The following is a 24,610-nucleotide window of genomic DNA, read 5'->3' on the forward strand; positions in this document are numbered from 1 at the left end:
ACTCTGAATCACAGTTATTTCATTCTTAACTCTACGAGGTGTCTTTCAGAAGTATTCCCAACCTTTAGTTTCTTCAAGATGCTTTAAAGTCTAATTATTTATCCATGTATGCAGTTTATTCGTTTGTCTCCTCACTAAATCTATTGTAGCTTCACTTTACGTCGACCTCGATGAGATTAGTTAACTATATTATTTGTAAATAGACATTTGTCAGTAACATCATATATCTCTTCAATCTCAGTAAATATTTTTAGTAAATGTACCATCATGTTTGTTATTTTAGATATTGTAAAGATGAATTGTGTTTCTAAGTATGCTGTTTATTATCTCCATTAATTGATTGATTGGTTTGTAAAAAAAAGTCTAAAACGTTTGTCACAAATACTTTAACATGTTTAATAATATTAAAAGAAAAAGCAGCAAATACTCACATTTAAGAAGTTGGAACAATGAAATGCATTTAAATAAAAAATGTTTTTATCAAAATAGCTGCTAATTAATTTTCTGTCCATCGACATATTGATTGATCGACTTATTGTTTCAGTACTTGTTTAAACTGATGGGTAGTTTTTAACTAAACATCTTATTTTATAAACTCTTCATATATGTGTTGTCTGCGAACCAACATAATACCATTACAGTACACACAATGTCAAAGTTTTATATATATTATTGTATATAATTATTAATGAAATCTTAATTTATAAAGTAACTTCAGCTGTCAGATAAATGCAGTGAAGTAAAAAGTCTAATATTGTTTTCTGAGATGTAGTAGAGTAGAAGTATACCGTAGCATCAAATGTAAATACTCAGGTATAAGTACCTCAAAGGTGTACTTAAATACACAGTTGAGTGAAGTACTTATTCCACCACTGCTCTGTATTATGATGTATTATGGTCTGTAAATTAGTGGCGCACGATGCAAAAGAACGTTCGACTTCCGAGGATAAATACTCGAAATGACATGACCCGGATCTTCCGCATTATGGGGCCCATAGAGCATGCGCACTAGAGTTGTTCTTTAGCCACACCCCCCAGCCCTCCGTCCGCCTCCAACTTCGTTCTCATTCACATGAACGGTGGAAGGACAATAACTGAATTCTGCTTCTAGTGCATTTAAAAAACTTTGAGGGCAAAATGATTTAAATAATAGACATTAATGTGTTTGTGTTGGGAAGTTGATTTACATCAAAATAAATTATCTGATTAGTTACTTGATTAAAAACCAAAAGACAGAATAGAAACATGAATGCAGAGCGTTGTTTCATTGAAGCTATCTTTATTTCACATTTATTTGTACACAATAAATACAGTTAAACATCCACTGGTGTGTAAATATGACGCAGAGCTTCCTTTGTAAAACGTGGGCAGTTTGTCACTGAACTTCAGATTCAGACTAAACATGTGGCGGGGGGGGGGGGGGGGGGGGGACTACAGTCTGACGACTATACGTTTGTTTTTAATACAACAGGGTAAATGCAAACTTCAAAAATAAGTTTGATGTCATTCAGATCTCAAGGAGATCAACGAGAACACAGCAACGTGGCCGACGGATATCTCCTTTTCCTCTCATCCAATTCTACTAAAAGGTTTAACAGTTCGATTTAAATTCTAACTCTAAAAACAAGGAGTGTTATTTGTACAGATATCCATCTCCAAGCTCTCTGTAAACTATCGGTATTTCAAAAACAATACGATCAAAAAGGTTCTCAATCAAAGACACTACGACGGCTATTTAAGGCTAAATAACGCAAGACAAGTATTTATACCAATATAGCTGGTAAACAAAAAGCCAAACAGGAAATACTGAACAAACACCGTAGTATCCACAATACTGACAAGGAATAAGAACACATCAAAAAGTGCTTCACTAGGACAGTATAGATTTATTCATTTTTACTTGACAGCCAGCAGCTCAGGATGTTTTCCTCCTTCAAAATAAAGGCTTAAACTGCACATACCTCAGTTTAAACTGCACATACCTCAGGTTAAACTAAACTGCACATACATCAGTTTAAACTGTCACCAACTGCAACCTTCTCCACAAACCACCAGCAACCGTCACTGGCCTGTATGGAAGCTCATTACCGTCGGTAAACGGAACAATTAAAAAAGATCCTGTGATTCTATTATCAGAACTTTGCATCTCAAAATAATGACAAACTCTCGAAATAATGATTTGTTATTAGAAACTTATTTTTAAATACAAACGTATTTCGTGACACCAAGTCTTTATTTTGAGAAAGTATCTCATTGTTTTGAGAAAATTCGCAATATTTTGAGAAAGTTTCAATTTTCTTTGACATTTTGAGTAATATTCTTGAGAAACTAACTAATTATTTTGAGGAAGTTTCTCATTATTCTGAGTGAGTTTCTCATTACAATGACTTACAGGATTCTTTTATTTTGTCAGAAATGGTCTTCCATCGTATAACATTAGTGTCATAACAACATTTCTAGATCGTTATTTTACAACACGAGAGAGAAAAGAACAGTTAGACTACGTACGTACGTACGTACGCACTACGTTTCTCCCTTTAGGGTTTTCTGAGCATTCGGTGCAAAGAAAACACAAGAAGCAGTTTTTATAATGAATCAATAAAAAGATAAAAGGATCCATTATTTTGATCAGAATACTTTTCTAGGAGATTCTCCCTACTGACACAACAATCACTCAGATAAAATTGCCACTTTTCCCTTGTTTGTGTAACCGAGTACAGTTACGTGTGCTGGAGGAGAGGACCAGCCTCGTCCCTGCTGGAGTATTATTTTATGTTTTTGATCGAGCGCGTGGAGACAACCAGACTTTTGGTTTCGTGTCGACGCTTCGTGTTCTCAACATGCTGCGACGTCGATGACGAAGTTGTGAGTTGTTGCATAGAAGAAATCCAATCGTGAAAACTCTGAGGAGCAACACAGTAAGTGATATAGTGAGGAATAACTGGGCGATATGTTTAAATCCTTATTAATCCATCAATAAGGATACTCGTAGAGCGCTGCATTCACAGGAGAAATGTAAAATACGTTTTCTTATAATTCCGACTTTGTATCTCACGACTTCGAGGTTTTGATCGCTGCGTCCGATCGATGGAACTATAGCGGTTGATAAGTACTCTTAATATCGATGAGAAGATTGATATCACTCTCATGAGTGTACGGTTAATATGAAGCTACAACCCGTTAGCTTAGCTTAGCACAAAGACTGGCGACAGGGGGAAACAGCTAGCCTGGCTCTTTTCAAAAGGTATAAATATCTGCAAGAAAAACAAGTTGCAGACAATATTATTTCATCCAGTCTTTGAGGGTTCAAACGCAATCACGCTAAAACGTGAAGCTTTTGTATTTTACTATTATCTTTATCAACACGTTATCTCTTCACTGTATTGTAGAATCCTCGTATTATCTGCCAGTTATCACTAAATCAGTTACTGTGAGCAAAGAAACAGGATGTGAACACCAGGACTGAGATCTGAAGATGTTAACAGCAGATACTGTATCTTGTTGTCGGGTGTGTAAGATGATTCACGACCAGGTAGAAGAGGCGGACGATATGGAGAACGGTTAAGAGAAAAGGCACAATATTCCTCCACAGCACACTGACCCTCGTGAGGCCTCCGGGCGTCTTCAGGGGGCCGATGTTTCCTCGGGTTTCCTTTGGGAGTTTGTTTAGAGGCAACAGAGCCGGGAAGACCCGGCTGGTTTGAAATGAGTCGTCGATGTTGTCGTCGTCGTCGTCGCCGCCGCCAGGGTGCCGACCGACCGACCAACCAACCGACCGACGTCACACCAGCGTGATCTCCACCTCCTCCCTCCTCTTCACCTGCCCTCGAGGATGCTGCTTAGGAGGAGGAGGAGCAGCACGGACCTGAAGACAATCAATCAATCAATCAATCAATCGATTACAAAGGCAACTAAATATCAGCAATATGTTATTATCTGTATTTTACTTGAGTATATATTTAAGTTGATGTTGATCATTATCATGTATATAAATAAACTTTTCTTCTACAAAAAAGTCTGAAAATGGTTAAAATATGTTAAATAATAAAAAAAAAATCTTAAAATATATCCGAAACATATAAAGTAAATATTTGAAAAAAATGTTAAAAAATGCCTGAAAAAATATCCAAAACATATAATAGTATAAAATGTGAAAAAATGTTAACAGTTGTGGAAAAATTTAAAAAAATACATGAAAAATGACCCAAAAACATCAGAAAATGGAGATGTTAATGTATTTTACATAAAGTAATTCTTATGTAAATTGAGCATCTTTCAATAAAACAAACTACACATAAAAATAATATATAACGAAAACATTTTTTGCATTTATTTATTGTGAATGAAGCAGCATAAACACACTGTGGCACCAGCAGAGTCAGTTCACAGCCACGAAGTTTAGAATATAACTTTAAAATGAACTTATACAAGAATATAAATCACTGAGACAGTAAAGAAGATAAAAAAGTGATGATAAAAACAACAAATTAAATGTTTATGTTGGATGAAGTGTTATTTATTTAACCAGCAGAGAATACTATGAAAGCAAACCCAACACATCTGTGATGGTTCCGTCTTCTCTCATGTGATATTTAGCAGCTTCTCTCTGGTTTACACGATCGTAACGTATTAACTCACCGGTCGGATGGTGCCGGAGCTGCTCTCTGGGTATTTGGGAGGTTGAGCGGAGCCTTGGACCGGACCTGCAGACAGCAGCGGACAGACATCACCATCACTTTACCTTTCACTGCTCCGTCAAACTCGTGACTTTAACTCAAGACTTAACCGGGAGCTCTTACTCTGAAAGGGGCTTTTGTGCGGCGCCGGCGGCGGCCTGTGATGTCCGTTGTGATAGGAGGGCGGTCGGCCAATGGGAGACGCCGTGGCGCTGCAGGGACTGGACAGAGGGGAGGACACGGTGGGCGTCTGAAGAGGGCTGCTGTGAAGAGGACCCGGCTGGAAGGGACTGAGAGGGGATCGGTCGCTCAGAGCCAGAGGAGACGGGGACGCCTGGAAGAATTTACACAGCGATGACGAACACAACGCAACACCGGGTCTGTATTCACACACAGAAGTACATCAGAGCACTTGTCAACTTTCTTTAGGTGAGACTTTGTTTGTCAGGCACTCATCAATTTAGAGAATTTGGGCTGTTTTGCTTCCACAACACGTCTTCTTTCAGACTAAAGTAAAGATTCATTTCACTACTTTGTCTCCTAAATTCACCAAAAGTTACCTTTAAATAATGCATAATTTGCATATTTAAACATAACATACTAAATATATTTTTTATGGCTGTTGGCAGTATTTTCTGATTTATGAAGTGATACAAAGATATATCCAAAACTCTCTCTGTAAAAACCTTTGACTCTAATATCCAATGTTACATCTATTCTTCCCAAACAGCTTTGCAACGATGTTTTATTTGTGTTTCAGCAGAAACAAATCAAGAACTTCAGATTTATTTATTTCCACAAGATGCAATCTGTAAGTTAATAACTCGATTAATGAACGAAGATAAACGATGGTAGAGATATTATATTGTATTATATATATTTTTTGCATATATAATATAGATTAATTAGATAAAACTACACACAGAATTCTGTTTGTTGAATTTTTCCATTAATAATTTGTCAGAAAAACACATCATTATTTCCTATTGGAAGTATTTTTAGTCCTTTATTTAAACTTTTAGCAAGATTTTTAAGAGACATTCGGAGATGCTGGATAAATACTGAAATGCTGATAAATACAAACAAACCAAATCTCACAACATTTGTTCTGCAACAAACCAAAACAAACGTGTTGATGGAGCATTTTCAATTTCTCTGACGCATATTTCTCTTTTTTTTGTTCTGATGAATTTGCAGCTCACAGCGGGAGAACATAAATAGAAATCGTGTCCGACAGCGTTACGTCACATTTCTCAGACTTTTCCTCAGCAGCATCATACCTGTGAACTTCCATCTCGTTGTCCGTCTCCGTTCTCGCTGCCGCCGGTGAGATCCTCCACCAGAACCGCGGGGAAAACTCCGACGACGCCGTTGAACTCTCCCTCCCAGAAGCCGTCGTCCTCGTGCGTCTCTCTGCTCAGGATACGGATGATGGCGCCTTCGGGGAACGACAGCTCGTCCTCCGTCTGTCCCGCGTAGTCGTACAGGGCCTTCGCAAATGACACTGAAAACAGAAAAGGAGGACAGGTTGAGGAACCCATGACTGAAATATAAACACATCTCTGTCGGCATGTATTGAAGTAGAGGCGTCCCTCACCGCTGGAGTCTCCGTTGACGGAGCCGGTTGCTAGTTCGGTTTCCGGTTCGGTGGAGTTGCTGGAGGAGTGAGATCGGGCGTCTAGCGCAGCTAAAGCCTGCAGCATGCTGAGCAGGCTGTTGGAGGAAGGAAGCTGCAGGTATTTCTCAGGGACGTAGCCCACCTGCCCGCCGCGGTTTCTGGCCTGGAAATGCAGAAAATATAAACTCATGACGTCTGTGATGGATGAAAAGGTCTTGATATTAAAACCAGCATTTCCACCAAGAAGTTCCTGGTGATTTTAGTCCCAGCTCTACTTTTAAAAAGGAACTAAAAGGTTCTCTGGTGGTCTAAAGACCTGAAGAGGTAAACGCACTCTGCAGTCTGTGTTTACCTGTTTCACGTAAACAGAAGCGGAGGTTTTGTCTCACTGCGGAGACGTTTAATGCTGCATTTATTTTACTGATGAAATAATTGAAATGCAGAAGACGAAATGAAACTAAGAGCGTTTGTCTCCACAATGAAGCGTCTGTTGAGTGTTTGACTGTTATTTATTTGTGCTTTAGAACGTAACAATGAATAGAATGAAACAATCTGAAAATAACTCTCTCTTATACCGCCCCCAGCGTACCAGAGGATCTTCTTAGTACTCGACATGAGCCTTTAGTTGAGTGTAAAACATCCCCAGAACTTAATTTAGACCCTGATCCGAGTGGTCAAAACGCAACAACTTCCTCATAAGTTTCCAAATCCCGAGGGGGGGAAAGGTCCTGCAGTCAAAAAGGGGCCAAACATCGTCAAAAAACCCAAATGAGTTGAGCTGAAAACGCTGAAATCTGAGTCTACGGCTTCAACAACATGAATATAAAGGTGGAGCACCTTGACCCAGTCCTCCATGTCTCCGTCATCTATGACCTCCAAGATCTCCTGCTCCTCGATGGTCAGTTCGTCCGGCTGAGACGCCTGGAAACACGGAAACAGATCAGAGTTGACAGTTTATAGACATGATTGACAACAGCAGCTCCACTGAAGGCCACAAGGTGTTTGTATTCCGTTGGTACCTTGTAGGAGTAGAGCACTTTGCAGGTGAGGGGATAGTTCTTCAAAGTGCTGGAGGGGCTGGAGCTGCTGTCGTCCAACACCTCCCCGCTGTCCTCCATCTCCTCCTCGTCCTCTCGCTCCAAATCTGCCGTCCCCTGCAGGAACATGACAGACATCGCCGGGTCACTCTTATGCTTACCAATAAAAATACAACGTTAAAGTTATGCATGTCTGTGGGTCTTACAGAGAGCGAGGGATCGTGGGTACTGAGGTTGTTCCAGCGTTCGTTCTCCAGCTCCTCCATCACCTGGTTCATCGCGCTCTTCAGCCACGTTTCCACCGCGACGCCCGCCTGCCTCAGCAAGTCCAGACGGGCCTCTGCTTTCACTTTCACCGTCTGCAGAATAACAAAAGTGGTTAAAATAGTTTTAAGAACTCACGTTTCATCTATTCATACGACCAAGAAATGTATTCAAGTTTAATTCTAGTATTATATTGACCCTCGTAACGTTGCCGCCTTATTTAAGACGCATAAAAGCTTTTTAAATTCACCAGAGGAGGTTTTTACTGACGCATTTCATATCGTATTAGACGCAGACTTTATTTCAGGCATCTAAACAAAAACCTATTAAAAATACTCTTTGAAACCAAAAAGCTGACTCATCTCCAGGTTTTAGGTCCTGCAGCTCTCTTTGCTGTTATTCTATATTCAAAGTTTATAACTGCGCTCTCCTCTTGGACCCTTTTCTTTTTGTCTCGGTCATGACTTGGTCTCACTTTAGGTGATCTTCACTTCAACACTGCTTCTAATCCTTCACTGCATTACAGCTTCAACTAACGACTTTCTGCATTATCGATTCATCTCATGATTATTGTCTCCATTCATTGATTAGTCTATAAAACCCCAGAGAACAGAAAACATTAATCGATTACCAAAATAGATGCTGATTAACTTTCTAAAGTGGTGCAGCAGTTTTAGACCATAATCTGAGTCGATTCATCCTTTTAACCAGCAGGGGGAGTACTGAGGCCACGTTAAGTAACAGGACACTGATGGAGAAAACACACAGACAGACAGACAGACAGACAGACAGACCCACCCACCACACACACACATACACACACATACACACACATACACACCTCTGCCCTCCGTAGACTCTGCCTGGCCACCTCCATCTTGGTCTCCAGCTCGCAGTTGTTCTGCTCCGATGATTCCTGCGTCCCGTATCCCTCCAGAGCCTAAAAACAAACAACAACAAACGAAGAATAAAACCATTACTTGATTGAATGTGATCGAGAGAGTGACTCATTTCCTGTCTAATGGAAACGGTTTGATTCTGGTTTACTGGACAAACGATGGCTTATCTTCACCCTTTGACTTTCACAATGAAACCAGTAAAAGGTTCAGGAGAGGCGATGAAGAGGAGGAGGTCTTATCATGTGTTGTGTTGCTTCATCACATGGTGGATGGTTTTAATGATCTACAGGTTTATTATTATCAAACAGATCTACTGTGTTGCTTCACGTTAAAGGAATAAAGAAATAACTTTAATGTAAGCACATTAACTCTGAGGCTCATGACTGTATTTTGTACATTTAGGTTCATAAACCTGCTTAAAAATCAATTAAGAAAAAGTCACTATTTAGAACAGAACTCTCCTGAGAACCAACATGTTTTTAATAATAATCCAGTGAACCAGGAGATGCTCAAAGCTCATTCGTCTTACTTTTAATAGGGACAAAATATTGCCAAAAAAACAGGGTTAAATGTTTAGCCTGCAGCTAACTAACGGCTTCTATTACAGCATTATTTATATATTTATGGTTTATTTGACAGTGACCGATACAATATACAAAGAACAGCTATCCGATGTTATCATCATAGTGTTTAGAGTTAATGATAGTCAATGCACCCGTCTCTAGAAGGACTTTTATGAAACTAGGAGATAAGAAGAGAGTAACAGGTAAAGAGGTAAAGAGGTTAGACGGGAAACACAAACTTTAGATAAAAGGGAAATCAATAAAGTTTGCAAGACTTAAAATCTTTGTTTTTTTACTTTATATGTATTTGTTTGTTTACGACTAAAGTCTCCAACTTATGTTAACTGTAGTTCCAAAACATGGAGCAGGATTATAAAAATAGAAGTGACATAATCCATCAATATTAACTTCTTTTCACATTGCACATTAAACATATATGTTTTTGACTGAATATTCTTCTCCTCTATTCATTAATTTACTGATATTTAACATATCTACAGTATTGCTAGCGGGGATTACGGAGGGAAGGAATATTATGGAGAGACAAAGTCATTAATATAAAACAGATTCTCAACGTCGGCACTGAGCCGGGTACAAACAGATGTTCTGTCTGCTGCTCCGTCTGCCAGAAACCTTCTGCATTTACATCTGAAATCATTTCTACAGAGACTCTTGAAGGCTGCTGATGTTTTGAGCTGTTTTAGATGTTTTATCTGAGGAGCTTTCCCGGTTGATTAAAGGTTAAAGGCCTTATATAATGTGATGAACACAATAACACATTATTGTTTCTCCTATCACAGTTATCTTCCTGGTGTGTTTTTCCAGCGCACAAGGAAATGATGACAGAATATTATGACGTGTTACATATTTGATTAACAGATTTATGGCCCGACAACTTCCTGATAGAAGCAAAGGACAACGTTGTGTTCTTTACTTCTTAATGTAAAGCTGCAGGAATGAGTCCGGAATCCTGGAAATGATGTTTGCACTTCCGGTTCCCTCGTCTAGAAGTCGATGTTGTTGTTTTTTTCATGCGTTTTTGGTTGAATGAATGAAATTAAAAGAGATTTGAATGTTTTGTTCTACGATATAAAATACATCAGTAAATACCCCTTAATGGTGAATTTAGAAGCTTTTTAAGTGTCTAAATGAGACGATTCACGCTTTAAAGATCATTAAGTGTTGTTTAATTGTGAAGATGATCTTCCTGAACGTCTCCTCCACAATAATCCACTGAATCCCTTTTTGTTGATGGATTCAGAGCGATGCTATCTTCCGGGGTTGGTCTACAAAAGTACTTCATCCCGTCACTACTCCAGAGCGTGACAGGTTTTTAAACACAAGTCACAGATCGGCAAACTATTTCACATATATGTGTGAAACTGTGACCATCAGACATCACATTTTGCACAAAAACAAACCTTGTGACGAACCACTAAAGTTCCTAAAGTAATCTGCAGACGATCCTGCTTCAGAAATGGGAGTTTATCAGGATAAATCTACTTGTGGAAAGATTTCCCATAACCCCAAAACCCGGATGTTAGAAACCAGGTTTCTAATTCACATGACGTTTAAGAAGTCAGTTTACTGCTGAAAGTTAACGTTACTTCAACATGAAGGACCCGACTATCACTGTTAATGGTTTTAGTGTGTGTTTGTTTCTTATCTCTCTCTTTCGAGCGTATAAAACACTAGTTTAGTGTCCAAAGAAAAACAACAGAATTGTTATAAACTCTGTCTGTCCAAGTCTCAAACATCAATGTCTCTCTCTTCATTTGGATGTTTTTTCTTTGCAGCACAACCCTCCCTGTTAAACGTAGTAATAGCATCTTATTTCTACTGCACCAGACATGATGAACAGTGTAGAATAAAGATGCACATTTGATTTAGTGACGACTGCCCGTGGAGGATACTCTCTCCATCAGTGTGATGTGGTTCTCACCCGCTGAGTGTGGATGACGCTCTTGTACTCTCGGGCCACGCGACTCGCCCACTTCCTGGCCTCTTTATCCAGACTGTGCTCCTCCGACGTCCCGCTCTCCTTCTGCAGCTGCATCACCTACAAACACACAGAGAGAGAGAACAACAACATTCAACCGAGATATCAGAGAAACGGTGCAGTCTATCAAACTGCTGGTTTATGAAGGTAGAACATTGGAAATCATCACTGAACAACTTTAATATCTTTTAAGCTTTTAGGCAAATTAAAACCCGTGTAAGAGATAATTAATCGCGTATTCATATTGGGTAAAATAGTTGATGTTGGCATATCAAATATTACATAACTTCTGATATTATTTAAGTTTGTAACATGTTTTTTGTTTCAGTATGAATATATGTACGCATGTTTGCCATTTTCTTGCTATAAAGTGCTTGAATAGATATAATAAAGATATAGTAAAGCAGTTTTTCAGTCTGTAGGTTTGGATTTTAACATGTTTTTGACCGTGTTATAACGTACAGTAATTGAGTGATAACCAATGTGTTTTACGTTGGAATGGATAGTAAATAAAGCCACGTTCAACTTTTCCCTGGCGCCTGTGAGTAAGTTGAGTTTTTACTAAAATATTTAAATGAATTGGAGTCAGACTTAGCAACTTTGGAACTTGGATCATTGTCCAAATAATACATTTCCTGCAAATTACCTCACATAGAAACACAATAACTTCTTTGTGAAATGAATGTCTCCAAAATAAAGTCTTGCTGAAAGCACCTTTAAGAAAAGACCTTTACGAGGACCATGTGGTTTCCTAAATGCCAGACAGAGAAACACTCGTGTAACTGTGGTGTCAATGTGGCAATTTCCTCTTTACATTTTACATGGAGCTAGTTTTTAAAAAATAAGAAAGTGCTCTGTAGGAAACAAACGCACACACACACACACACACACACACACACACACACACACACACACACACACACACACACACACACACACACACACACACACACACACACACACACACACACACACACACACACACACACACACACACACACACACACACACACAGGGAATAGAGCATTTACCAGTGTTCATTCAGGTTAACGCTGCAGGCTGCATTTAGGTTGTACATCATCAAGGAAACATATTCATCTGACTTTTATTTATAAAACCCAAAGTTCAAACCCAGCTGGCTGTCAAATATGAAAGAGGGATAAATATATATATATATATATTAACACTGAGACATTGAAGAGCCAACAGCTTCACTCGGTCCATGAAGGCGTGTCGGTAGGTCAAATAAAAACCTCACAAACTGATGTTTACTGGGGATGTTTCCGATAGCTGTAAATGTTCAGCAATCACACTTTACTGAAGCTGAAATATATAAAATCTTTACATATATGTATGTCCAGCTGCTATTCGAATGTCACTCCATCCTCAACAGATTTTGAAAAGGGATAACCTGAAGATGGATTTATATTTCAGGGTTAAGTGCTTCATGCCTTAAAGCTGCATTCTGTCTAGTGTCCACCAGGGGGCGACTCCTCTGGTTGTATAGAAGTCTATGAGAAAATGACTCTACTTGTCTCTTGATTTATTACCTCAGTAAACATTGTAAACATGAGTTTATGGTCTCAATCTCTAGTTTCAAGTCTTCTTCAATACAGCATGATGTTCATTTAGTACATTATGGTCCATTTAGAGTCAAACAGACCATAAAGCAGGGTATGCTTTAGGGCGGGGCTACCTTGAGCATATTTTGAAGATTGGACAATTGCGTGAATCGCAATCATTTTAGGCGGGATAATTGTGACATGAAATTTTCATATTGTCTCATTGCTTAATGGGGATTTTAATTAAAGCCTGAAACGGCTCCATAACATATGATCCACATGTTTCAATCAATCAAACTTTATTTGTAAAGAACTTTTCTTACAATGCTGACGAGCCAAAAATATGACAGAACAAGTGTGGACCGAGAAAACAACAGATAACGCAAAAAATAATAATTTTTATAATAATTTTATAATAATTTAACAACTTGAGACCAATGCACGCGAGACAATAAAATTATAAAAATGTAATAAAATAGAATTAAAAGCTATAACAACAGTAGTAGCAGTAAAAAGAAGCAACAAAAAAACCTGATTTAAAATAACAATAAAATAGAATAAAGTTGCACTGTTATCGACAGGTGACCTGGAAAAAGATGGTATTGAATTTTTTAATTTTTACTTTTTATTCTTGAAGAGATTTTAAGATTGAAACAAGTCCCTAAATTGTGAGTTAGGAGGTTTCCACATGACAGCAGTGTGTGCATGGAGGCCCACTCACAATGCCTCCTTTTCACAGATGGGCCGTTCACAGGGTCCCTCCCTCCCAGCTCAGCTCTATTCCTTTACCGGATCCCTCTGTCTGGTGGAGGGAGGGAGGCTCTCTCTCCACCACTAATGTTTTCTTTAGGAACAGGCTGCTGCTTGTTTGACTTCCAACGAAAACAACGCCAGTATTTGCAGTTTGAACAAATTGTCCAGTGTTGTCCGGCAGGAGGACGAGAGCGGAGGAGGACGGCCTCGGAAAGACGCGCGTGTGACACCGACCGCGATGCATTACATTCACGCGCCGCAGCCGACAAAACACCTCGAGCAGATTTGCACACCGAGGTTCTCTTAAAAGTCATTTAGGCAAAAAATTCTTCATGAAGAAGTGTGCAGAGCTGTAAATCAGAGCAGACTGCACCATGACTCAAGTGGGATTTCATGTTGTGTTAAACTAAATTTTACACGCAACACTTTTATAGCCCCACGTTTTGGGGCAACACAGCTGGTAGAGCAGATTTTGACAAGATCACAGCGGGAGATTCAGACAGAAAGCAGCGCAGCACCAACGAGCTGCTGGGAAACAATAAAAACACAATCCAGGAAGTCCAGTTGAATTTATAGATCCATTCATTTGAAGGATGCCGAAACACTCGATAGCGGTTTACAGTATAGAAACCATGAGGAAGGATTTTTATCACACTGCTGATACGGGAAGCAGAATATAATTACTTTGTTCATGTTAATGTGCAACTGCATGTGTTCGATTGGTCATTGCGGCACATTGTCCGATGACGATGTATTATTTCCTGCAGCTCTCTTTGTGCTCGTGTTTCTCTGCACGTGGCTCCACTGCATCGGCCACCAGCAATAATTGAATATGACTGCAATAAAGTCTCGACCTACACGAGCAAATACTGAATGTGTGCAACCGGTCGAAGTTCATGTCCGGTTGTGCACGAGGCCGTTACCTAGTGATCTACTATAAACACAACTAGTACGTGTCCATGGTTTTTGGAGAATAACCGAGACTTAGGAGCGACTCGGTGAGGCTGAACACCGCAGTGCCTTGAGCTAAATGCTAATACCAGCATGCTAACAGCTACACAATGACAATACAAACATTCTAATGTTGAGCAGGTATAACGTTTACCATGTTCACCACATTAGTTAAGCGTGTAAACATGCTAACATTTGATAATTGTATTAAACACAAAGTACAGTTGAGGCTGAAGGGAATGTCGTTCGTTTTGCAGGTTTTCTTGTCATAAACTAAAGTATTGGACAAATGAAAATTTCAACCTGATGATGGCGCTGGAAAAAAAATCTGAGGATCACCACAGTTATTAGAATTTATCCTGAGGGAACATGAAGTGCTGCACCAAAATACGTGGCAATGCAATCAATAGTCGTTGAGATATTTCACTCAAAACCACAAAAGTCAAGTGATGAACAGAGTCCTCTGGGGATGACGAACGTCTTTCCCAAATGTGCCGATTCACCCAGTACATGACAAGGTATTTCACTGGGTAGGTCAGAACTGTACTGATGTCACTTGAATATAAGTCAGGTGATCATTCAAGTCAGTACAATTTATCCCAATAAATGTTCAATGTGTTCAAATTCATGGGCTGCGAGATAAACCGGCCGTGAGGTGATCAATGTGAACGAAGGGGGAAGAAAACATTTCTTCGACATAAAATTACAGCACAAAACGATGCTTCTTTTTAAGGGAACACAGGCCCAAAGGTTTAGGAACCCCTGCTCGACATTATAATTGACTAGAGGCTCAGGCTTCATCCACACTACTACGTTGTCATTTTAAAACGCATTAGTGTGGATGAAGCCTCAGAGGTAAAGGTGGAGGTGGAGCCCGTTGAACTGACTTAAGATCACGACTACTGTATTTTAGTCATTAACTAATCCCAAAATGTAGTCAACTAGTCAACGTTTTTTCCCCTTTTTTGCACACTGATCAACCAAAAAGGTTTCTACGTCAAATGAATCTACTTCCATGTGAAAATGAGGTGTGCAGACCAAAGCAAAGGAGCAGGTCCAGCACCACTGCAGTAATAAAACGTCAGGATTTACCGTATCGGAGTCGACGGGCTGGAAGGAGAAGTCCGAGGCTTGCTGAAACATGAGGTTCTTCTGCACAAACAGCTGCTGGTGAAACTCCTGCAGAACCTATGAGCGGAAAAGATGAAATACATGTTTAAGTTCTGCCAGATATGAAGCTCTTTGTGCACACATAATTTAAAGATAAAAACCTCTTCGTTGATTCTTTAAGTAAGTAAGTTAAGATAAAGGCCTCTAGTTTCATGGTGGTAAGAGCTAATCAAAGAGAATGAGCTGTATGCGATGTCCCAGAGTTAAATGTAACTTTATCTGTAAAATCTTAGTTCACTACTGAGATTTGTGTGTTTAGTTTTCCCAGATTTGTACACGGTGCACAGTGAAATAGATCTTTGCCACCATATTTAGACCACAGAAACACACCGTGATAAAAGAATCAAACATATTCATGAGCACTTCATCTTGTGACTCCGGCTGCAGAGAGGAAACCTGAACAAACCAGACTGAAAGAGGCCAACGACGGCTCGAGTGCACGTAACCGAGGAACGCCGAGGTAACGCACACCTTCTGGTTAATTAGCAGCCGGTAGAGTTCAACTCTTCCAAAGACACGAGTGATCCTGAAGTCCTGAACTCATCCTGAAGGCCGGTGTCAGAGACGATCAGTTATCTTATCGATCGCCATCGATAAAAGTTTCATGTATCCACAGTTTAAGATGATCAACTTCATGTTTTTCAATCAAGACCTTCAGGATTTAGATCAAGAAAAATACAGTAAGCCAAAGATCCGTATTCAATCAGCTCTTCTGCTGCTTTGTTTACATTTATTATCTATCTTATCTCATTTTTCAGGTTGTGTCAGGAGAGCTGAACGTATCCGCTCAGACTCTGTAGATGCAGATCCCAAATATTAAAGTGACTGGATACAAAGGTGAGGTTCTGGTTGTCCAGTAGGTTTTGAGGACTCACCCCATTGGAGCTGTTTAAGAGCTGGTTGAAGGTGTCGTGGACGGCCTGGTAACTCTCCAGCTCAGTCTGACACAGCGACACCAGGTAATCTTTCACCTGCTCATAGATTCTTCCATCTAAGACCTGCAGACGAAGACACACTTTTCAGATTACAGCACATGTTAACCTCCCACCATCCATCCATCCAGAGTGTGCGTCCTCACCTTGATGCAGTCCATGAGGTCCGTGTCGTAGTAGCGCTGCTGGTGGGCGTTAGCGGCTGCTAGCATCAGAAGGTAGTCGTTTCTGGCGTGCATGGCTTTGGAGTTACACTCGCTCCTCTTGGCCTTCAGCTGGAAGGTAAAAAGTTCACGACTGTTGACACCGAAATATCACAAAATGTGGAGCAGTTTTTACCATTTATTTTGTGATGTAAAGATCTCGTACCTTTACACTCGCCCTCTGGAGACTGGATCTGGACTGGAAGAGACTTAGCTTGGACCTGAACAGGATAAAGAGTTTTAATGTTATTTATACTTATTATTTTGTATTTGAGCAGCATATGGCTCGTTTTCATGTGTTTCTAATGTATTCAGGTCAGCAAAGTATTGTTGTCTAAATTGGGATTTGCCACAACTCACTTTGAGCTTGAGATAATTAGCTGATATTATCATATTTATAAAAAATTATCAGTTAAGTTATGTGACATTTAAGTAGCCAGCTTTCTATAAGGGCCTGTATGTAGCATTTCTGGGGCTCTATTGGCATAAATGTAATATAATAGTTATTATACTATGTTTTCATTAGTTTATAATCACCTGAAACTAATAATAATCTAGTTTCCGTTAGCTTAGAATGAGCTTTTCATATTTACATAGGGAGCAGGTCTTAAAGGAGTTTACCATGTTTCTACAGTAGCCCAGAAGGGACAAACCAAACACTGGCTATAAGGGGCCTTTTGCGTTTCTATGTCACCTTTAGGCCACCGTAGTTCTCTACATGCTTGTGAAACTGCAGTAACGTGAGCCGCAGAGTGTAAAACCGTGGTGCATCCTGCTGCATGTTTACGCAGATTTACAGTAACCAGGTTACTACAGTGCACGTAAACATGTTGACATGATAGCCTGCGTAACATCGTTTATCTGAGTAACCTGGTTTGTTAACTGCATGTAAACACTCTGATTGAAATGAGACCAACTACAGCTGCAACAAACAAAAAGGAAGTGAAGACTGTGCGGTTATTTAGCGAGAAAAATAAAGTTTCAACATGTAAATAAATGTGAGTCCATCACCACAGAGATGAAATTAGCCAACTTGACTTATTTCCACCTCAATGACCTCCAGTCACTCTGCAGACGCTGAGAAGAATGTGTCTGTGTACACATCGGGCCAGAAGAAAGTAGTATTTGTAGTATTAGAACGAGCGCCAGCCCAGCTGCTGAGCTTCACTTCACCGAGCTGCTCTGTAATAAACTCCCCTGAAGGGCAGAAAAAATGTCTGCAATGTGAGTCAAAGCGAGTCAGCTGCACGACAAAGAGACGAGAAGAGACGGAATATTTGTTGTTTGTTGGGATGAAACTAATGAAGGACTTTCACGGTCAACTAATATGCCGATGTGCAGAGTTTGACACTGAAGACAGATTGATAAGATAAGATTTACTTTATTGTCCCACAGTAATAATGCGTCTTGAGCTGTCGAGTGTGTGACAGCACTTCTTTAAATAATGGACGGTAATAAAAACATCAAATAATAAAACCAGGTGTGATAAAACCAGACGATAAATAATCAGGTCACAATATATTAGTCCCCAATATAATGGTGCTTGTTGCTATTAGATTTGTTTGATGGAGGATGAAATGAATAGTCTGCAAATCTCGGTGTAAGACGTGTACGACTTGTGAGCATTATTTGTGACATTACAAATACGTTTTGAACTAATCCTGCTCCAGTACACAACTCTCACCAGTGTGAATCCACCAGTGCACAAACACTGCTTTTATTGTCTCGTTTTTATCATTTAAAGTGCCTTTGAGAACATTTTTAAGTGCTATACAAATAAAATGTTTGTTTATTTAAATAACTAGGTAATTGAACTTATTGAAAAACAATATCAGACACAAAAAATGTATTTAAAGCAGATTATTTTTGGTCTGGAGGGCATCTTTTACTGATTTAGTCTATAGAAATATCCATCAAAATAGCTCAACGGTGATTTTTCCACATCGCTCGTTTTGTCCGAAACCCCAAATTGTAGTCGGATGAGTGAACTCATCCGACTACAATGTCAAGAAAAAGCCACAAATTCTCTCATACAAGAAGCTACAACCATGAAAACGTTTGGTCTTTTGGATTAAAATAACATCGCCGATGGCAGCAGAGTAATTCGGTTCATACTTGGCGTCCAGCTCGGCCTTCTCTCTGACGGCCTGAGCCATCGTCTCGGCCTCCTGGTACTTCTTCCTGCTCTTCGTCAGCTCCTTCACCGACTCCTGCAGCTCCGCCTGAACCACCGTCAGCTGTTCGATACACTGAGAGACGGAAGACACGCAGAGAAAGGGACACGAGAGAGAGCTTTACATGTAGGGAAATTATTATTCCTGCAAAAATATGCAAAGATTCCCGTGTGGTGAGTGAACGTCATGATGGCGTGTGTGATAAAGGAGCTATGAGGGCATGTATTTAAAATAGAGTGTGAAGAAGAGATATATTTCAGGCCAAGTCCAGCACTCCAGTGGGATCGATGATCGCTGATGGCAGCGATTAACGATAAGAAGTGCTGCAGCTTCTGTCCTCATACGGCAGATTTTTTATTGCCCCGTTTATCAGTGTTATTACTCTGGTTGTTTACGTAAAGTCCGACGCTGAGACACAGTCCACAGAGGACAAAGAGCACGTTTGTAAGTTTGAACCCGTCTCACCTTCCTCAGCTGCTGCTCCTTCTGCAGCCGGCCCGTCTTGGCCGGATCGGCCACCTGGACTTTGTAGTTGTCACAGGCGCTGATTCTGGACTGGGTGACCTGAACCGTGCCCTCCAAATAGGCCCTCCACACCCAATACATGCTCCTGAAAACCAAACGCACGAACAGAAACACACAAGGGTTCACTTCACACCCTCTAGAATCATTATTTGATGGAAATTCGTGAAGCCAAATGGTAATTTTGGACTTTGGCTGCACGATTAATGGTGTATTTTCTCCGTTCAGGCCTCGATGCGATCAAACAAACGCTTCTAATTTCCTCCAAAACGAGCATCAACAGATGAAATGTGCATCACGACGCATGACAAACTGCACAGGAACAAAACAGGACGTCAAAGTAAAAACAACAGACGTGTGAAGCTGCAGCTAACAATGGTTTTCCTTGTTGATTAATTTGTCAATTACTTTCTCATTGATTGTATTATTAGTTTCTTTTAATAGTAAATAGAGAATTCATTTACCAGAACTAAAACTAAAAAGCGATTTCAGAGAGAAGCAGACAGACGGGTCTAAAATATGTGTTTTAAAGATGTATCCAGGATGTCAAAGTGTTCAAAGTGTTCAAAGGATAAAGATAGAAGCTACAGAACACAGTGTGAAAGTGGCTAAAGGTGCTAACGCTAGTTAATGATGTGCTAACGTACTCTGCTAATGTTTAGCTCCAGAGGCTTTCATGTAGAAACGCAACATTTTAGAAACGTTTATCTGTGGAGCAGAGACGGATAGCTGTCGGAGCTGGACGATGCTACGCTATGATTGGCGAGTTTGCTTTTGAGGGGCGGGACTTAGCGAAAGGGTCAATTATAAAACATAACGTGAGACGGTTGTGTTACCCGTGTTCTGCTTGTTCTTCTGTCAGACTGTCCGGCCATTCCCTCTTTAGATACTGATTGGCCAACTTCTGGAGCGCCTGGAAGAGAAGAGACAAAAGCAGGGGATGACCTTTCACCTTTAACACCAGCTCATATTTCCTGCGTCTCTTCTTCACATCGGACGCTCTTAGATACACCACACCAGATTTAAACTATCCACTCTCCCTCAATGTGTTCAACACTGCGTGGACTCGTTCACCTGTTAGCCACAGTCCTGAGGTTGGCTCACTTGCTGGTTTTTATGCTGACGTAGGCTCATATTTTGGGGAAGAAAAATGTAATTCATTCAGACCACATTGACCCTCCTGAGATATATCAGCTTCCTCCACCTCGGCCAACGGTGAGGCTGAGCTTTTAAGAACAGAAATAGACGGATAAAAGTGTGAGGATATGTTTGGAATGTCAGAGAAATGTAACCAGAAAGAGCTTTAATACTTCTGTTCAGATGATCTAAACGGGATTGACTTATTACTTCATAATTATGATCATGCTGCGAGTTAGAAAGACTCATAAAAGCTACAGATAATTGGGTTAAGTTGACTTTTCTTTGTTTTGTTCTTGGTATAAAATAACTGTTTGTGTTCTAATGTTTAAGACGAAACCGCCACATTCAAAAATTGGTTTGAAGAAAAGACATCAACATAATTACTCGGTTTACGCCACAATGAAGAAAACAATGAACCCGGGAGACAAACTAGCAGCGTGTAGTTTAAAGATGCAGATATTCACCCAGCTGTTGTGTTGCATTATGGGAATTTCTGGAGCTTTTTAGTCGATTTATCTCAGCTTCACACGTGCAGAACTACTACATCGATGACCTACGTCTTTAAAATGTTTAAGTACCACATGAAGTCATTACAAATATGAATAAATAAACATTCCAGTAATTCAAATGCACTAACTGACATGTGAACAGGTTTTATAATAACCAGGTTAATGCAGCGTTTGTGGACTCGTTCTCAGGTCGCAAAATTGCAAAAACAGCAAATATATCGTATCGTGACTAAAGTATTGTGATGACATCCTCTGGTGATTCTCACTCTGATCTCTGGGTAACAAACTAAACTGAACACAGGTCAGAGTGATAAGTGTCTGCACAAATTAAACATACGAGGGGAACTTATTCATTTTACTTCTGTTTCGAGATACAAGCTGATGTTTGTTATTTTTGTGGTTTTGTGTTGGTTTTTTTGCCTTTCCATCAAGGAAATGAGCCCCGTCCATCCTTCCTCTGTGCACAGTGAAAAGAGACCGGCCCTGTCATGCAATCCTGAGGGGGAAAAGACCAGGACCTGAACTCGCCGGGTCCTGGTTGGTGGTCTCGGTGCCAAAAGCTTCAAACGCTGCTACAAACCCGACCATTGTGGGACTTTAGATAGAGGCTGAAGGACGAGGCGGAGGAAGAGCCACACAGAGGAGGACATTTTATCACCACGGTGTGATCTGAATAGCAAGCGGCTAATGGCTAAAGCAGCTTGCAGGTGTAAGAGAACCCAGGAAAGAAAAAGGGGGCGTGTACAGAGAAGAGATCTGGATAAGAAGAAGAGGAGGGTGAAACCAAAAGAGGGCGAAGTGTTCCAGAGACACTCTGACCCACTTTGATTCAAGCATTGGCAGCGGGAGTCTAATTGATCACATAACTAACAGGCAGCACGACCCGGACTCACAGAACACCTTTCAGACCGAGGCACACAGTGAAGACATCTCATTCATTCTACCAATGAACCAATCGAATTGTTTTGTCTATAAATGTAGGAAAATTGGAAAAATGTCTTCTTCAGGTTTCTAGTTTTGTCCAATTAACAGCGTAAAATCTAAACATATTAAATTTACAATAATATCAAACAGAGGAAGGTAGAAAACAAACACATTTAAGAAGCTGGTAGCAGCAACTGTTCATCTCCATCAGTAGAAATCATCTCCTCCCATGAACATCATCACAGCATTGAGTAGATATCCACGACACACTCTCATCGAGGTCTCCAATAAATCATTGTTTTCATCATCGATCGTTGTGTTTCTCAATTAATCAATTCATTCTTTGGTCCATAAAACGACAAAAACTTATAAAAAAGTTTCACAAAGCCAAAGTTGACATAGAATTAGGGATGTGACAGTGTGACATTTTGATATTGAGATTATTGTTATTAATTGAGGAAATAGGCTTAACTGAAATATTTATCATCATCAACTATTTCCTTTTACTTTGTTTAAGTCATCTATAGATGGTATTTGCATAAAAACACACAATTCAAATGAGTAAGGAATAAAAGACTGTCTTTGCATTAGCAGTTTTAATGATGTGTTATGAGCTTGTGTAAACAGGTCATAATTCATCTCTAATATCTATTTTATATTGATGTGAAAACATCTTCAAACAACAAGTTTCTCAACAACAAGCATTTGAACACATCATCTTTTTAACTCATGGATGTGTTGTTCACAATAACGTTATCAGGGATCAGTGATCTCCAGATCACAGATTATTTTACTGAATATAAGACGACAACGATCGTCAGTAAAACTTAATTCCACACTGCGATGGTTAAACTGCGTTAAATGAGTCCCTGGTTTTATTTCATACGTCCACAATGTTCCCACACGGCTGATTTAAGGCACTTATTTTGTGATGTTGGTTCCTTTGAAGCAACTCGTTTTAACAGAGCAACAATGCAGGAACCAGGACACCACAGATATTGTAGCTTCTTCATTTCTAACAGTTATGAAATCATGATTTATACAACCGTGGTTACAACATAACCCGTTAACCGCGACATCCCTGCATAAAATATTCAGTTACTATCAGAAAAACTGAATATATTTACACATGAGAAGCTGGAGCCAGCTTAAAAAACGGACTCAAATGATCAAACAATTATCAAAATAGCGGCTGAATAGTTTTCTGTTGATCGGTCTCAGAGCTGCGTTTATCAGTTTGATAAATCTACAGTGAAACAGCTTTCATAATAACTCCTGTTCAGGGTGGATTGAACACATGAAGACAGAACTGTGTTGCATTGCTCGGTTCTGACGAAATCTGACTTTCAAAACAACGGTCTAACTCGGGGCATGCATATCCAATAAAACACACATGCAGCGGGTTACTCAGGCTCTTCCTGCAGGCTGACCGTGACCCTCCACTGGATCACTGACACGCATCAGATTCACTCATCGTTCTCACATTCTCACTGCGTTCATGACACATTAAATACATGTTAAATACATGTTAAAGACATGTTAAATACATGTTTCCTGTTCCTAATAAACACACAGCACAGACGTCGATAACTACATTGATGTTTCTTCTATCAGACACATGCTTACAGTTTTAAATGTAAACGATGTAGCCGATCACGGTTCTGGTTCAACTGGTGGTAACAGTTAGAGATGCATTATTCTGCTGGACCACGGATAAAATACGTGTTTTGTAGTAGTAGTAGTAGTAGTACTCTGAGGTTCTCTTCTAGTACTTCTAGTTCTCTCTCCTTGTTCGGAGACAACGTAAATCTTTTATGGAAGGTGACATGATAACCCAGCCAAGCAATATGAATAATGTACAAACAGGCATCTGAGATTTTCCCTGTTAGCTTCTCTTGAATGGAGTGTTTTTAATCGACGTACGCAGAGTTCTACTGGCTCTGTAAGTGAAATTAAGCCGTATGTTTAACTCCATGTTGTATTCATGCACACTACACAGGACTTGATATTAAGCTTTTTCTTTTCTTTTTTGTTTCATTACTTGCATACTCGTCCAAAATGGAAAATGTAGGATTATTAATAAATAAATTGAATCAACAGAGATTAGGAGAATTGGACAAAAAAAAAAATCCAATCCAAGGTTATTAAAGTTGGAATGCAGAGGAGTGACGTAGAGACGCCGTATACGTCTCTGGTAGCAGCAGCGACCTGTCAATCACTGTGTAGCCCCGCCCTAAAGCATCCCCTGCTTTATGGTCTATTTGACTCTAAATGGACCATAATGTACTAAATGAACATCATGCTGTATTGAAGAAGACTTGAAACTAGAGATTGAGACCATAAACTCATGTTTACAATGTTTACTGAGGTAATAAATCAAGAGAGAAGTAGAGTCATTTTCTCATAGATTTCTATACAACCAGAGGAGTCGCCCCCTGGTGGACACTAGAGAGAATGCAGCTTTAGGATTCGTCCGCATTGGCTTCACTCGTCAGAACCGTAGGTTGCCGCCTGGTTTTTCCGTCTAATTGACATTTGTATATTTATTACATAAAGTAATAAAATGGACAACTTTGCTATTTACTAGCTTGCCCGTTCTTATGCCTTTTTGGCCGGCTCTGTGTCACTGCAGCATGATGAACTGTTTTTAGTTTAATTCATAAGAAAACTTCATAATTTTTATAAACTCTTCACATGTTTTGTGTGAAATAATC

General features: G+C 39.8%; 1 protein-coding gene across 1 annotated transcript in view; it reads right to left on the reverse strand.

The window, feature by feature from the left end:
* Positions 1–1,258: 1,258 nt before the first annotated feature.
* The window catches only part of LOC142960255 (F-BAR and double SH3 domains protein 2-like), a 28,710-nt gene continuing 5,358 nt past the window's right edge, over positions 1,259–24,610 (reverse strand). Inside the window, exons 4-20 of the mRNA XM_076102012.1 lie at positions 20,160–20,236; positions 19,267–19,411; positions 18,743–18,876; positions 16,794–16,848; positions 16,571–16,699; positions 16,368–16,490; positions 15,415–15,510; positions 11,000–11,116; positions 8,437–8,535; positions 7,538–7,690; positions 7,314–7,448; positions 7,132–7,215; positions 6,274–6,457; positions 5,957–6,180; positions 4,800–5,010; positions 4,639–4,703; positions 1,259–3,865 (exon numbers count right to left, since the gene is read on the reverse strand). Of these exons, the coding sequence (XP_075958127.1) occupies positions 3,782–3,865; positions 4,639–4,703; positions 4,800–5,010; positions 5,957–6,180; positions 6,274–6,457; positions 7,132–7,215; positions 7,314–7,448; positions 7,538–7,690; positions 8,437–8,535; positions 11,000–11,116; positions 15,415–15,510; positions 16,368–16,490; positions 16,571–16,699; positions 16,794–16,848; positions 18,743–18,876; positions 19,267–19,411; positions 20,160–20,236 (2,115 nt within the window). The 3' untranslated portion in view covers positions 1,259–3,781. The remainder of the gene's footprint in view (positions 3,866–4,638; positions 4,704–4,799; positions 5,011–5,956; positions 6,181–6,273; positions 6,458–7,131; positions 7,216–7,313; positions 7,449–7,537; positions 7,691–8,436; positions 8,536–10,999; positions 11,117–15,414; positions 15,511–16,367; positions 16,491–16,570; positions 16,700–16,793; positions 16,849–18,742; positions 18,877–19,266; positions 19,412–20,159; positions 20,237–24,610) is intronic.

This window comes from Anarhichas minor, unplaced genomic scaffold, assembly GCF_050575085.1.
Source record: "Anarhichas minor isolate MPS153535 unplaced genomic scaffold, ASM5057508v1 ptg000027l, whole genome shotgun sequence".
NCBI classification, from domain to species: Eukaryota; Metazoa; Chordata; class Actinopteri; order Perciformes; family Anarhichadidae; genus Anarhichas; species Anarhichas minor.